The sequence below is a fragment of the Solanum dulcamara genome, chromosome 4 (genome assembly GCF_947179165.1).
Source record: "Solanum dulcamara chromosome 4, daSolDulc1.2, whole genome shotgun sequence".
NCBI lineage: Eukaryota > Viridiplantae > Streptophyta > Magnoliopsida > Solanales > Solanaceae > Solanum > Solanum dulcamara.
Genome location: NC_077240.1, coordinates 77,404,248 through 77,419,360, shown reverse-complemented (window position 1 = coordinate 77,419,360; position 15,113 = coordinate 77,404,248). Strand labels below are relative to the sequence as shown.

Below are 15,113 nucleotides of genomic sequence, written 5' to 3'. Positions count from 1 at the left end.
GAGTATGAAATTTTAAACAATTAAAAGTAGTGACTCTCTTAAAATTTGCAATGTATAGAAGACAAAGGGGTAAGGGGGAGGAGATGTTGTTTGCTAAATAGAGAAACAAACAAAAAAGATGCAATTTTCCTCATCAAAATTGTTACACAACTTTACAAGTTTGGAGGTGCTATTCATAAATTTTGGCACCTCCTTCCCTACCAAACAGAGTTCCTCACTTGTTATATCATCCCCACACCCCCCATGGGACCAAAAAAGGTGCATACAAAAATGAAAAGGGAAAAGGATGGGAAGGACTACTGTTGTATACCCTTTCTGTTGTCATCACAACAACTATAACATTGTGACTGATACTGAAAGTTTTGCCTTGAGATGCAACACTTAAGAGATCTTCTAGGCTATTTATCAATCAAAATTAACAAAAAGGATCTTCCACGCTAATTTTTTTTCTTTCAAGGCAAGGGATGTGTATTGGAAAAAAGAAGCATTACTGAATAGGGTGTGTCACTCCTCATCTTCCTCATCCTCGTCATCGTTATTATCATCATCACCGTCGTCGTCATCATCATCATCGTCGAGCACTGCCTTGTCCCTTGGGGGAATATATGACGGACAAGTAGGAAAATTATCCATGTTCATTCCATGGTGAAGTGCCATAGTTCGCAGCATTTCAGCAATTGCTTGATTGTGCTTCACCTGATAGGCTTGAAAATGGCGTATGTGATCCAAATCCTCCTCAACACATGTCATTCGGTTTGGTATTGATGATGATGCATAGTCTGAAGAGCGGGGTATATGAGATGGACCTGCACCACTTGAAGACTGCCTCTGATCAGCAATGTGTCGTGCAGCCATCATCACTTCCTCAGTAGGATCATATTGGATTCCTGATTGAACACTTAATGCTGCAAAAAGATTTTCCTTCAAGATCTGAAATGCATATAAATATTAATCAGAAAACTCATGTTTCACATCTTTAGCTATTACATTAGGGATGGCTATTGATTCTAGAAAAATCTAAGATAACTCGTGTATGAGATAGAGCATGTCCAGTAAAACTCCTAATGTATTGAAGTAGGAGCGGAAACTTTTTAATGCATTCAACATTTTCCATATTCGCTTCAATTCCCTAGGTGGAAACCCTATGTCCGAGAACTATGCTTCCTTGAACCATGAAATAACATTTCTCCCAATTCAAAATAAGTTAGTTCCTTCACAGCATTGCAAAACCAGAGATAATGATAAAGGCAGTCTTCGAATGTTAGTACACAATATCCAAGAAAATTTCCATAACTTCCAATCATATCATAGAAAATCCATCATATACATTTGAAAAGATGTTTAATGCAATCTTCGGAAAACATTCTCCTATATGCTAATGTGCCATAAGAGAATGAAAATATGGTTTTCTTGTTCCTATAAGGCAATAACAACAACATACCCAGTATGATCTCATATGGTCGGATGTACACAGACCTTATGGGGGTAGAGAGGCTATTTCCGATATACCCTCGGCTCAAGTCTTGTTCCTCTAAGGCAATAATTATTAATTATAACTAGAATATCCTTCTAGAAAGCAATAATACTTTTGTCCTTGAATTAATACCAAAATTTTGGGCATCAAATTGGGCTAGATACAAGATAGAGCCTCGATAGGTGAGTTAATGACTTATTAGGTCTTCAACAAAATGAGCTAAGTCCAGCCAGATGATATGCAGGAATCAAAACCCTTCCCAAATAAACAGGGTGAGTTATCGTTGCTGACTTTATCAAACAAGGTTCTTATTATAGTGCGACTAATCAAGTAACCACCGACCCTCAAAGTGTGAACAAGCAGCATCAACTGATGAGAATATTATGGTAAGCTGAAATGTAACGGGAATAACCCAATAAGTAGTTTACCAGTATGCTACTACTTAACTTGTGTATAAATTTTAGAAATAGAGTTAGGGACACAATAGTGGTTAAGTTCCATTAACAACTGACCTTGTATGTAACTATGTATAAATAAAACTACTTCGTACGGCGACAGACATCATTCAATCAAAAATCAATCAATTTGATTATCTTCATTACAATTCAATTACTTTAAGTATTCTTTATCAGCTTTCTTACGGATTTCAATAAATATATTTTTTAGTGAGATGTTGATCTATAATTAAATTCAATTTCACTCACAAAAACTTCAACACGCGACTTCCCAAACTAGGATACTTTGAGTTCGAAATGGCCTTATTCTTCTAGTTACATATAGAGTTCCATGTTTCAAGGTCTGACAGTTCAGGATTACTATTTCATGTATAAAACCTTATTTTATTTCTTTGAGAAGATTCGGATAACACTTAACAAATAATAATTTATGAATTGATCTTTCCTTTTTCAAAAAAAATCTCTTCTCCTGCATCTCTCAATTCCTTTCCATTTTTATCTCCTCTCTTCTGGTGCTACATCGACATCTAATAGCATGTGATTAGGAACATTGTTCATGATCACCCATGAAAAAAATTTATAGCAAAAGATGATAACACGACTCACCTTTTTCTCAGCAGCTTCTCTAACTTTTCCCCAAAACGGACCTGTAACATTAGACTCGATACAGTTACTAAATCTTTAACAAAATGTCAAGAATTCACCATCAAGGCGAGCTCAATATAGATTTAAGAATTCACACTGATCTACCAAAATTTAGACTAAAACCTTAAGTGCCATTGATTTGTAACAAGGATCAAAATAAATAGGGCGTCAAAGAAAATTTTCTAAGAAGAAAAGATGTAGGTATGTTACTTCAGAAAACTATCAGAAAACTTTTCTCCATAAACAGATACCCAGTAAATGACAAAATTTTGGCTAATCAATACTATTTGGGGATGGCTATATAAATCTTCTATGTATGTTCTGCTCTATTCAGGTCCATTTATTCCGTTATTAAGTAATCTATCATTTAAATTATGTATTATACATATCTTACACTTATTCTTTACATAAGCATACAAGTCTATTGCCAAACTAAAAAGAGTGTTGAAAAACACCATACTTATTAAAAGTAACAAACTAACAACAACAGCTATATCTTTATCTAAACTAGTTGGTATCGTCTACATAGATCCTTTTCTTTCATTGTGTTATGTTCTTTGCTAAATCTACAACTAGTTTGAAAAGTTGCAATTTATTTAAGAAAACTTTCTTCTATGTGATTGTAGATCGAACTCAATCCATTTTAGCTCCATCAATCATCATAGTATTGCAAACATAGATTGGTAGAGATCAATAAATGAAATATGCTCATATCATCTCAAATGACTTCCTCTTATTTTAGACTATATCTGCTCCTGGCACCCTTATCTGGAATGATCATTAATAATTTCTCTGACCTTGCACGTTTTTATATTCATACTAATGTTCGCATTTCTACATTCAGTTTAGTATTTTGGGCCTTAGGGGCTCAACGCTTTGTCCCATATAACACTAGAAATCTCCTCCATTTCAGCCATTCTCTTTATACTACTCTCTACTCTCAATATATCATGACATTTATTGAATGACTTCAACCTGATTATCAAAATCATCTGCATTTAGGCCCATAATCACATCATATATCTCTCCTTCCTTTTATTTGGGCAAAATTTAAAAATGCATATAATTTGTCTTACTTCTACCTATCTTAAAATCCCTATTTGTTAACGTACTACTCAGAGTCTCAATTTTTTGTTCAGTCACTTCATCCTACTTCATAGATAGAAAAAGTACTTGTAAATCCATTATTTGTGGTAACCCCTAGTTTTATCAATCAACACATTATCGAACATTATATAGGAAGTATGTTCAATGTAGTGTCATCCTACATATAATTGATTATTTAGCACATCCTAAATATTGTTAAGTAGCTTAACCATAACCACAATAACAAACCCAGGCATAAGGTAGATTGATGCTGTAAAACTATTGTTGTGGAAAGATCCTTTGTCACCTCTTTTTCATGCTTGTTACCGCTCTTTCTTATATGGCCTTTCTATATTTATATTAACTCTTTTCTTTACAAGAACTCCACAGAACATTTTTATTGGCACTCTATAATCTAAATTTCTCTATGTCAATGAATTTTATGTGGAGATCCTTCTTCTCTCCCCATAAATTTTCATCAATTTTCTAAAGAGTAATATAATCTTTGCTGAAGATCTACCAGGGATAACTTCAAATTGATTCTCCATCTCCTGTATCATGTCGCTAAATCTAAACTCTATCACTTAATCCCAATGTTTCTTCTTTGACTCATATGCTTTATTCCACACTGATTTTTGAAACTATGAACATCTCCTTCATTCTCATATATTGGAACCAAGGTACTCCTTTTTTAACTTGTTTTGTATCATTTAACACCTTAAGGGGCTGTTTGGTTTGACTACGAGTTATGATGGGATTAGTTATGATGGATAAGTTATGATGAGATTATTTCTTACTGAGTGTTTGGTTTGTTGTATTCAAAATAATATGCATTGCATAAATTTTAAGAATAGGCTGTTTGTTTACAAAAATACCCTTCACTTTATTTAGTTTTTTATATTTTCTTTGCAAGCTTTAGTTATTCAATATTCATTCTTAAAATAAAACTTTCATCTTCTTTACCTTAAATATTTTTATGTGTGCATTTTCATGATGTCCGTATGTATTTAAAAATAAAACTTTCTTCTTATTTAATTTTAAAATAGAATTTTCATTTTAAGTTTGTTAAAGTAAAAAAGGATTTATGAAAAATCAAAATATAAATAAACATAAGAATTAGTCAAATAAATTTATAAATAAAAATTATATTATATAGTGTAATTTTTTAATAGAAAAATAGGAAGAATTATCATAAAAAATAAGGAGTGAAAGTTGTTATATATGGTATTAAAAATAATGTAAATACATATGAATGTGAAAAGTGAGGTATAAAAAATATTTAAAGGGATATATTTGTCATTTACCTATTTTATCCCGAGATTAGTATACCACCCAAGAGGAGGGATAACTTATCTCGGTACTATTTATTAATTCTGGGATAAGTTATCCAGGACTTGCCAATCAAACACCAACTTAAGTGCCACTATAATTTAATCTCGGGATTATTTGGTGTTATCCTTCACACCAAACGACCCCTAATAGTATAACACTAAGTAGCTTTCTTGCAAGTTGTGTAACAAATTAGTTATGGTGATCTCTGGTCATTTTCCAAACAAAAACAACTGATAGAGTCCATACCACCACGATGCATTGCTTGAATTCCTGTCTCTGGCTTATGTCCCTTACTCCATGCCTCTTTCCATTGCCTTTCCTGATGAAACTTTTACTGTTAGAACCAAAAATTCAAGAACTGAAAGCAAATATAATGTTACATGGAAATCTCTTCTACCTCTTCTTTCTCTATCGACTGAGAGGTTGATCTTTTTGATGTGTCTGAATCAATCTGTGAGATAAGCACAAGTTAGATGAGACTCAGGAGTTAAAGAGGATATCAAAAAGCAAAAAAGAAGAGATTGAAATATAGGAGCTAACATACAACAAGGAGGAGGGGGAGAACAATTAATGGTACAGGAGTTTATGAGAACAAAAGTTGGTATGGAGCATGACACTGATGGGAACCTTAGTTAGCTTTTCTTTCTTTTTTTGATAAATGTGGTGTCTGGGCCAGCTTGCGCGCACCACGAATAATCCCACAAGATACCTGACACCTCCCACCAGAAACTGATACCATATAACTCTGTCCACCAAGGCTAGAACAGATGGGAAGAAATCACCTAGTTGGGAACAGCTGTCTTGAATTTACACTTTAAAATCTCACATGAAAGGCTCATATACAGGTGTAAGGTGATGAATTTTATTTTCACTTTCAGCAAATACCTCCTCCATCTCAAGCCAAATTTAAGCAAGCCCAAGATGCTATCAGTTTAGAATTCCTTCCATTTCACCACTTCTTTACTTGCATTTATCAAACAAGGTAAATGTAGGTTTTGTATCTTCCTTTCTTAGTTAAAATAGATGTGATTCATAGAAACATATGAAAACATATGACCAAGAAGAAAGGTCAGAAATCAGCTCACGCTAAAACAGAACAATATCTATATATATCATCAAATCAGATGATATTCTCTTCCGAAAGATATAAATAGAAGACCTATATGTTCAAACTATAACTGATCTTGTGGAGTTATTGGCCTTTGGAAGAGACCTACATATTAATGACCATCAATGATATTAAGCACATATTAGTACAAAAGGCATAGACATAGAGTAACGACATTGGCCTGTGAAATCTACCTAAATATCCTTAAGAATAAATCCCCAAAGGTAGCCTACTTCCAAATGCTTCTTCCATAACCCCAATATGAGATTCAAAAAATGTATATGGCTTCACTCGTTGTTCAATTATATCAAAATTTAGAATAATAAGGATTAAATAAACATATTGGAGCATCCTAATTGAAGTCACGAGGAGCATTTACAATCAAATTCTGCAAGTCTCACAATAATTAACATACACAATTTTACTTCGTCATTGCAAAGCACATAAAATAACACATTGTAATGGCAACCCAAGACACATCGGTAGAATTTCTCCTACCGCAAGCTGTATATTGATGGTTCAATGCGCTAAAATGACCTCTTTGAAGAAATATAAGAAGAAGGTTTCATAGATATTCACCCACTCTCCTCCAATCCTACACTAGCTAAGGAGCACTTTGTGCACAAAGTAAGCCATTTTATTGTAAAGTAACTTAACAAATTAATTCATGTAACAAACAGATGATAAACAAGAAAATGAGATTGCTTCAACAAGCTCTAAATTCAAAAAAGTTTCTACTCCAATTTCAGCAAAATCTTGCAACCAAGAGTAAAGCCTAATGGTCAATGAAGTGGATGAAAATCACGGGAGACCAGGGTTAAAAAAATGAATGGTTTGCACCCAAGGGTATAGCCTAGTGGTCAATGGAGGTCCAGGTTCAAATACCACTAGAGACAAAAAATATTGGGTGACTCACCCATGAAATTAGTTGAAGTGCACGAAAGTTGACTCGAACACCATTACTATCAAAAGAAAAATGAGTCTTGGAGGTCAAAATCAACTGATACTTGTGCTGGTGGCGTGAGGTACCACCAGGGCCAAATCCAAAAACCAACATACAAGTTCCATCGAACCTAGTAACTTTGGTTCAAGTTCTATATTCGTCTTAACAAATCGTACAAATTATATAGAACAAAGGGCTATAATCCCGAACTCATAAATTTCAAATCGTGGCACCTGGGTACCACCCATCTAACTCATACACCACCATTATAAACATTAAATCATCCAAAATCACAAAAAAAAAAAAAGGAAACTAGAAATCAAAATGGGGCATTAAGGGGCAAAATCATCCATCTTTCCTCTTTTAAAAAAAAACACCCAGAAAATCCAATAAACAATTGCTCAGGCATGGTTAACAAAACGCCTAAAAGAATCCAGAGATAGAGAAAGGAAAAGGTTAATTTACATGATAATCTCTAAATCGGACGATTGGGAAACGTTCGAGAAGTCGTCGGAATTCTAGCTCGTCCATGACCGCCGTCGTTAAAATGGGTTAATTTTCCTCTACCTTCGTCAGATTTGTGACGAAGTATTTTTCCCTTTTTGATCAGATTTTGCGACAAAATTTCATTTTCCTTCTCATCAGATTCATAATAACAAAATCTCCATTGTTCTTCTTCACAAAAATTTCTTATACTTTGTAAGATTTGTGGAAAACAATTCCTTTTCCTTTGTTTTTTTATGAATAATTTTGTGAGATTTTCGAAAAACCTTGCTAGATTTGGTAATATTGTTGTATAAACTGCATTGATTTGAAAATTCGGAATTCGAAAGGAAGAGAAAGGAAACGAAAGAGAAGAGATGGAAAGATTTTTTTTTTCTTTCTCCAGTTTCATTTCACTTGAAAAAAAAAATATTAGAATTATTTTAATTTGTTAATATTTTTTTTAAACTAGTTCAAAGTAATATTATTACTCTCTTAAGATGCCACGTGGCATTTTGATAAAAGTTTATTATTTCAAATGTCGGTTGTATCAGATGTTAACCATTTTTGTTAAGATCGTGAGTTCAAGTCACCAATCGAGCAAAAGAAGTTAACATTACATTTCAATATAAAGCGAACGGTCAAGAAAATCTGAAATATTTCGTTTTTTGAGTTTTATAGCTGAACTATCACATGTTTGAGTTTCTTACCTAGACTATTAGTAAATGTTTATCAAAACATATCTCAACTGATATTGGTGTTCAATGTTTAGAGAATAATGTTGTTATAACTATACAACATGCTTTACAATTCAACTCAAATACTAATCAACAAAACGAAAAAAGAAAATTTAACAATTTAGGATTAGAATTTCTCATCGAGTAACAACTTTTCTACCTTCTCGGGATAAAGTTGTGTACACACCACCCTCTCTTTTGACATCACTTATGAAATTACACTAGATATGTTGTTGTCGTTTTAGGATTGAGATTTCTCCTGCATCTTTGCTCGGGCGAAAAATACTCCAGCCAAGAGACCTGCAAATTGTTTTTACAAACATAATTTTCATGGCTAAACTAAGCACATCTTCAATTGAGAAAATAAAACTAAAAAAGTTGGTACTAACCAAAAAATATACTGGCAGTGTTGTCAAGACTAGTTGGGACATTGAAAAGGAAAATACCAGCAACAGAGAGAGGTATCTTATTTAGTGATCCCACAAGACTGCAAAAAGGCAAAGTCAAGAAAAAATTGATGACATTGAATATGATATGGAAGTTGTATGCCAACCTATGTTGCTCGGATTTTTCAAAAAAATTGTCTGGTACATGTCGGATCCTCCAAAAATAGTGCATTTTTGTTAGGATCTGATACGGATGTGACAACATTTTTGGAGGAAGTAATAGTGCTCTAAGACAAAATGATCATACCTATATGTTGTTGCACTTGTTTGATGAAGAAACCACATTGATGTGAAGCTAATAGCTAAGCCCAAAAATCCACTTAATGTTGTCACAATCCAGAATGTTGGCAATTGTAATAGTGGTCTGTCAAAAATTACACATGTATGCCAAAGTTCTCTCTTTTTAACTCTTAAAATACAGCGTAAAATCAAAGAAAAAACACGAAACATTTTTCAGATGAGAGATCTCAGAACCAGAAAATGTGATCATGTTTCAAATTCAGATGCCAAACATCAAATGATCAGTGTGCCAGAGCAGCAGTAGAACGTAAAGATGATTGTATAGGAGACTGTTATAAAACATGAAATAAACCAAGAGGGTGGTATAATGAGATAGTAGTACTCACGTCGTGGAGAGATAATCGACTTCATTGAACAATAATACAAGGAGAAGGCCTAAAGGCAGTGAAAGGGTATTATTTAGCAGAACCATTGAGAATTCATCTAGGTTCCCTGATTTCGTCACTTGCTTAGCAGTGTCCATGATTCTACGTAGAGTCAACTGAAACATAAGATCAAAAGGCATGACAGTTTTAACAGCTTGTCATTTCGGAAAAAAAGTATTAGGCATATGTCACGAGTTTGAACTCTACCACTGCCTGAAGTCTCGTATATAAGTGAGAATAAAGGTAGAGGGGGGCAGGCTCATAGTCCTCCGATCCGAGTTTTGAACTTGTGAGCACTATTGGGATTCCAGTTAATTATATGAACATTTACAGCAAGTCGAATACTTCTGTTTAACTGTCCAAAACAACAGACTTCAGTCTGCATTCATCACATGATCGAGCACATAGATATCTGATTACAAGGAAAAGTACCAAGAAAAAGGTACTCCCTTCGTTTGAATTTGTTTGTTTGTTTTGACTTGACATGGAGTTTAAGAAAGTAAAGACGAATTTTGAATCTCGTATTCTTAAACTAAAGATATGTAGAATGTACCAGAATGCTCTTTAATCTTGTGATTTTAAACATGTCATGAGAAAAGTTAGAATTCAAGAGTTACCAAGAAAGGATAAAGACATTCTTTTTTAAATCGACTAAAAAGGAAAGTAAGACAAACAAATTGAAACAGAGGGAATTTTCACTTACAGAATATGATGCTGTCAAGAAACAATTGATTATCTGCCAGGTATAACCAGTAGCATGAAAAGAAAGGTCTGTAATTCCTCCGGCAACTGCTGAAACAATCTGCATAGCAAACGACGGAGTTACTGTCTCCAGATTTTGATCTCGTGAATACATAGCGTTTGAAATTCAGCTCCAGTATATGCATCTCTAGTACCAAAGGTCACTGAATACTACAAATAGAAGGGGGCATAATAATGTTTTGAAGAATAATTAATAGAAATTACTTATAGCACATTATGCATAGGGATGGGACCTGGGACTGTGACTTTTGAGCCGAGGCTCTTTCAGAAACAACCTCCTATCTCCATAAGGTAGTGGTAGGACTAAGGTCTATGTACATACTACTTTCTCCAGACCCCACTTATGGGATTTCATTGGGTATGTTGACTTGACATTATGCATAGGGGAAATGAATTTCAAAAGTTGTATATGCACCATTTGGGAGAGACCCTAAATATGCTAGAATATATTTTGGCTGATTTTTGTTACTATTTATTGTTCTTTGTACTTCGATTATCATATTACTTTGTAGTAGTTATTGTTTGTTTTTCAGAATGTTTTGTCAAGCCTTGTTTAGTACTTTGCCTTGGTTTCTTCATTCTTGTTATTTCTCTGAGACAAGGGTCTATCAGAAACGGTCTGTTTACCTCCCAAGAAGGGGTAAGGTCTGCATACACACTACTCTTCTCAGACCTAACTTGTGGGATTACACCGAGTATGTTGTTGTTGTATATTTAAATCAGCCAAAATATACAACAACAATAATATAACTAGTGTAATCCCACAAGTGAGGTTTCGCGAGGGTAGATGTACAGAGACCTTACCCCTACCTCTTTGAAGTAGAGAGATTATTTCAGATAGACCATCGGCTCAAAAGAAGTGTAACCAACGCGCAATTGTAAGAAAATTAAAAACAGCAAAGTAGAAAGATACAAGTACAGGCTGCAGCAACAGATAGCAATACACATTGAAGAATAAGAAACTACGCGATAACTAAACAAAATTACAAAAAAAATGGAAGAAGACAAGAGGAGGAGGCCAACTCCCTACCTCTCCCACATAAAGAACAATGTCAAAACGAGAATGAAAGCATAAAAAGAATTGTGCTGACAAGATGTACAGAATGAATCGGAGAAGAGATAGAAGAGAGGATCCTGTTTAAGCTACGAGCATACCATTAGAAAAAGAGCAGTCCACACTCGACTATCATGGCGTTTGTTGAATATATACATTTCACCAACAGCAGTAATCACATTAGTAACATTCTTCAGGACAGTGACCATAGCAACATTTAGGTACTTCAAACTGCAGAAAATATGACAATCATAAGTAAACTATGAGCAACATATTCCTCCAACGTCGCAAGTGAAAGTAAAAGCAAACCATTTGTTAAAATCAACATCTAATGATCTATGTACAAAATAACGATTTCAGATGACTTGACATTGGTGATGCAGAGGTAATGCCCTTCTTACCCCTACCTTGTGAAGGTACCGCAGATATAAAAAGAGTAATCTGTACCTGAACATGCTTGTTATAAGCATTCCAACAAATATAACATTAACAGGTAACCAGACTTTGATCAGTCTCAACGTGAGTGGTTCCATTGAAATTACACCAAAGAAGCTCAATATAGAAACCACCACAACCGAGACAAAATTCTGCATAACGAGTTGAAAGGTTATTTCTCAATATATGGAATTTATCAAATAGTTTAAAAGATTAAAGGTACCTGATAGAGCATCAAGGATATCCCTGCATTAAAGCTATAGCTCGAAAGGACGTATTTGTTAACTAATATCATGCTACATGAAGAAATACAATATGCAATTCCCGATAGCAACGCCTTGTTGTGTACAGTGATGAACATATTATTGCATATTGACTTCTCTTTGATCTCCAACTTTCCATTTTCCACATCGTCGATTCTGTTTAAAACCTTCATGGAAAAAGATCTGAAGCAAGTAAAACATCAATAGAAATTAGAAACAGTAAAATTTCCAACTGAACAAGAGATTGAAGAAGCAAAAAAGCTCTCATTCACGACCCATGTAACAAGCTAGACCAAGTAAGAAGTATAGAACAATTAGGGATCGTTTGGTAGCTGGTTTGGAGGTGAGTTATGAATACCTCATAACTAATCTTTGCATTACTAATATCTTAATAACTCTAACCAGCTATCAAACGACCACTTAGTTCATAAGGATCACCATTGTATAACTATTCAACAACGGATAACACTTCCCAGATTGGGTAAAAATGTAACCTATAGCTACATAAGTAGGGATAATAGCACGGAAGATATTATTTTCTCAAGCTGCAAATTAGAATAAAGATTCAAACTTTCTCAAGCATTTATCAAAACTAGTAAACTCGGCATAATACATAAACAGACACTTAAACTTGGCCTCAGCTGGAAAGTAAGCACTCCAACTTTGAGAGTGTACATCTAGACACCCTAACTGGGCCTAAACTAACAACTAAACACTCCAACTCGTCCCTACGGTGTCTCTTGGACACTTGACAATAATGCGACACATAAATTTTGGAGGTGTCTAGATGATCATTTTGTAAGTTGGAGTGTCCAACTGATATACTGAAGACGAGTTTAGGTGTCTAGATGTGCATACTAAATATTGAAGTGTTCACTTGCCAATTTGAGACCAAATTTGAACGTTTGTTTACGTATTATCCTTTTTTATATATATATTTGTGTGCTCGGGCAACTTACATGAATCTAGACTATTCCACCTAGCACATGCAAATCTGGTACCTTCCTTCCACCAGCACATAATGAAAACTAAGTTCCTTACATCACTCAAACAAACAAGCAAACTTCCCTTCTCATTTCTTTTCCTTATAAATATATATATATAAAAAATGTAATCATCTTCAAAAAATGTAATACAATATCACATTATTGCACATACATTTGATCACAGAGCTTTAAAAAAAAAAAAAAAGACTTACCTTGGACTCATCCAGATAGAGGTTGTCAACTTCTCAGTTTGTATAAAGAAGAAACTCAATATATGCCATATATAATAAGTTATGCAAATATTGTAAAACAATCCCTTTTTATATTTAATGAAATTAATATGATTTATAGATATAAAAAATGTCCAGTGTTTGTTTTATATCACATGTTCAAAAAAAATGTTCAGTTTTTTTTGGTTAAACTTAGGTATAATATCACAAAGGAGTAAAGTGCGTTTGGCTGAAGGCATTATTTGATAGACTCAAAACTTAAATTTGGTTCCACAAAGTCCACTTGATCATATTATACTATTTTAAGTGGATATTTCTCCGCTCTTTCTCCGGATCTGCACATAACGAGAGTTTAGTGCATCGACTGTCCTAACGATTAATGAGTCTTTATTTTATTACTACTAATTTTTTTTAGTTTAGTTATCTTTATTATTTTACACGTTAGTACTTTTATTTCTTTAATATAAAATAGAGTATAAAGTCTGATTACACCTCACATTTTTCAAATTTTATTGTGAAATTATACTGAATATGTTCTGTTATTATTGTTGTTGTTTAGCTTGTAGTTATTGAAATTCTTTTTTAAGCTTCAATTGCATTAGAAAGAAACATGCAACAATAGTGTTGATTAAAAAAACCAGATAAGCGTAATAAATGGTAGGAAAACTCACTTGGGTTAACTAAATTCCTTTTTTCATATTTGGATGAAGAAATAAATAAACAAATAGAATTAATTATTTTTAGTGTATATTTCAAGAAATTTAGATTATATTAATTTGGATTTTCTTATCTAAAGTTAAAGCTTAATACTTTGAAAGACCGTTAAAATAAGTCATCTCAAGAATTTTACGTGAAGACAGATATGATTAATAAAAAAGAAAAATTAATACTTATTAGAGGAATTGAAAATAGGATAAATATACCCTCTATTTGGTTTTGATCTCTTAAAAGCCCATGTCCTATCTTGTATCCGTATTAAAGTACGATTAAATTCAGATTCAAGTGTTGCGTGGATCATTTTTGGGAGCAACGCTTCTAACAAGATTTTCTCTATTTCAAAATTCAAATTCGAAATTTCTAATTAAAATTAGAGAAATTCCAATCATTCTATCACAATCAATATTTATGCCTCAATACTATCATTATTCTTTGGGAACCAAACCAGGAGAAACTAATTTTCATAACAACATAAAATAAAAATATTTATCAAACTCTTTGAAAATCTTGATGAGTGCATATTGAATCCTTAAAAATAGTACATATTTTAAAGATTCAATACAAATGCAGCAATATTTTTAAAAAGTCTTAACCACATAACAAACACTTACATGAAAATTAGAAATAAAAAAACAAATAATATAACAAAAGGAAAAGCAGATTCCACAAGAAAAGAATTTGAAAAGGAATATCTCCAGCTCATATAAGCAATTAGTTATCCCACTAATAGGAAAAAAATTGCCAACCAAACAAATACCATCTTTTAAAAAAAAAAAAGTACCAAATGCAGTGAGCACTACTGTATTAGTGAAATATACAAATAGTGTACTAAATATTTTTTTCTTAATGAGGTTGGAGGGAGAAGCTCTTTTTTTTGAAAAAAAAATTGAACGATTTTACTTGAGCCAAGGATATATTAAAAATTAGTTCTCTATCTTTACAAAATTATAATAAAATTTATGTATACTGTTGAGAATTCCGTAAATAATTCATGTTGTGTATTATTATTGAATAACATAGTGTGGTATTAATTGTTTTGGATTAGACTCGTATAGCTTTTTTTAAAAAAAATCACATCATTAATGTATCGTTAAATTTAATATGTTGATTCTTTTTCTTTTCAAACTATTAATGTGGAACTTTATTCTCACACTTAATTCTCGCCTCCTTCCCCTACCTCCGATATGAGTTTCACACGATCTATCACCGCTTAATTAACTTATTTAGAAATTAATTATGTGTCACCCACATCAATTAAGTATTTATGGCAATTAAAGTCCATTAACCTTTTT

At 33.1% G+C, this 15,113-nt stretch overlaps 2 protein-coding genes across 2 annotated transcripts; both read right to left on the bottom strand.

The window, feature by feature from the left end:
• Positions 1–312: 312 nt before the first annotated feature.
• On the bottom strand, positions 313–7,894 carry LOC129887678 (uncharacterized). Its single transcript, XM_055962859.1, has 5 exons — positions 7,509–7,894; positions 5,390–5,443; positions 5,239–5,311; positions 2,536–2,576; positions 313–930 (listed from the first exon to the last, which is right to left on the bottom strand). Exons 1-5 carry the CDS (start codon positions 7,572–7,574, stop codon positions 505–507), a joined length of 660 nt encoding a protein of 219 aa, XP_055818834.1. The 5' UTR covers positions 7,575–7,894; the 3' UTR covers positions 313–504.
• Positions 7,895–8,432: 538 nt separating this feature from the next.
• On the bottom strand, positions 8,433–12,066 carry LOC129887677 (GDP-mannose transporter GONST1-like). Its single transcript, XM_055962858.1, has 8 exons — positions 11,849–12,066; positions 11,638–11,777; positions 11,292–11,421; positions 10,078–10,176; positions 9,336–9,490; positions 8,957–9,073; positions 8,653–8,750; positions 8,433–8,563 (listed from the first exon to the last, which is right to left on the bottom strand). The coding sequence occupies exons 1-8, from the start codon at positions 12,059–12,061 to the stop codon at positions 8,505–8,507; spliced, it is 1,011 nt and encodes a 336-aa protein (XP_055818833.1). The 5' UTR covers positions 12,062–12,066; the 3' UTR covers positions 8,433–8,504.
• Positions 12,067–15,113: the final 3,047 nt, after the last annotated feature.

Bases quoted from the DNA above. Each gene is read 5' to 3' on its own strand.
- LOC129887678 (XM_055962859.1), bottom strand. From the start codon at position 7,574: ATGGACGAGCTAGAATTCCGACGACTTCTCGAACGTTTCCCAATCGTC. The intron at 5,312-5,389 runs GTAGAAGAGATT...AAGTTTCATCAG, and splicing joins AGTCGATAGAGAAAGAAGAG to GAAAGGCAATGGAAAGAGGC. The intron at 2,577-5,238 runs GTATGGACTCTA...CTAATGTTACAG, and splicing joins TCAAGCAATGCATCGTGGTG to GTCCGTTTTGGGGAAAAGTT.
- LOC129887677 (XM_055962858.1), bottom strand. From the start codon at position 12,061: ATGAAGGTTTTAAACAGAATCGACGATGTGGAAAATGGAAAGTTGGAG. The intron at 9,074-9,335 runs GTGAGTACTACT...AATTTTTGACAG, and splicing joins GTCGATTATCTCTCCACGAC to ACCACTATTACAATTGCCAA. The intron at 8,751-8,956 runs GTATGATCATTT...GCCTTTTTGCAG, and splicing joins ACAAGTGCAACAACATATAG to TCTTGTGGGATCACTAAATA.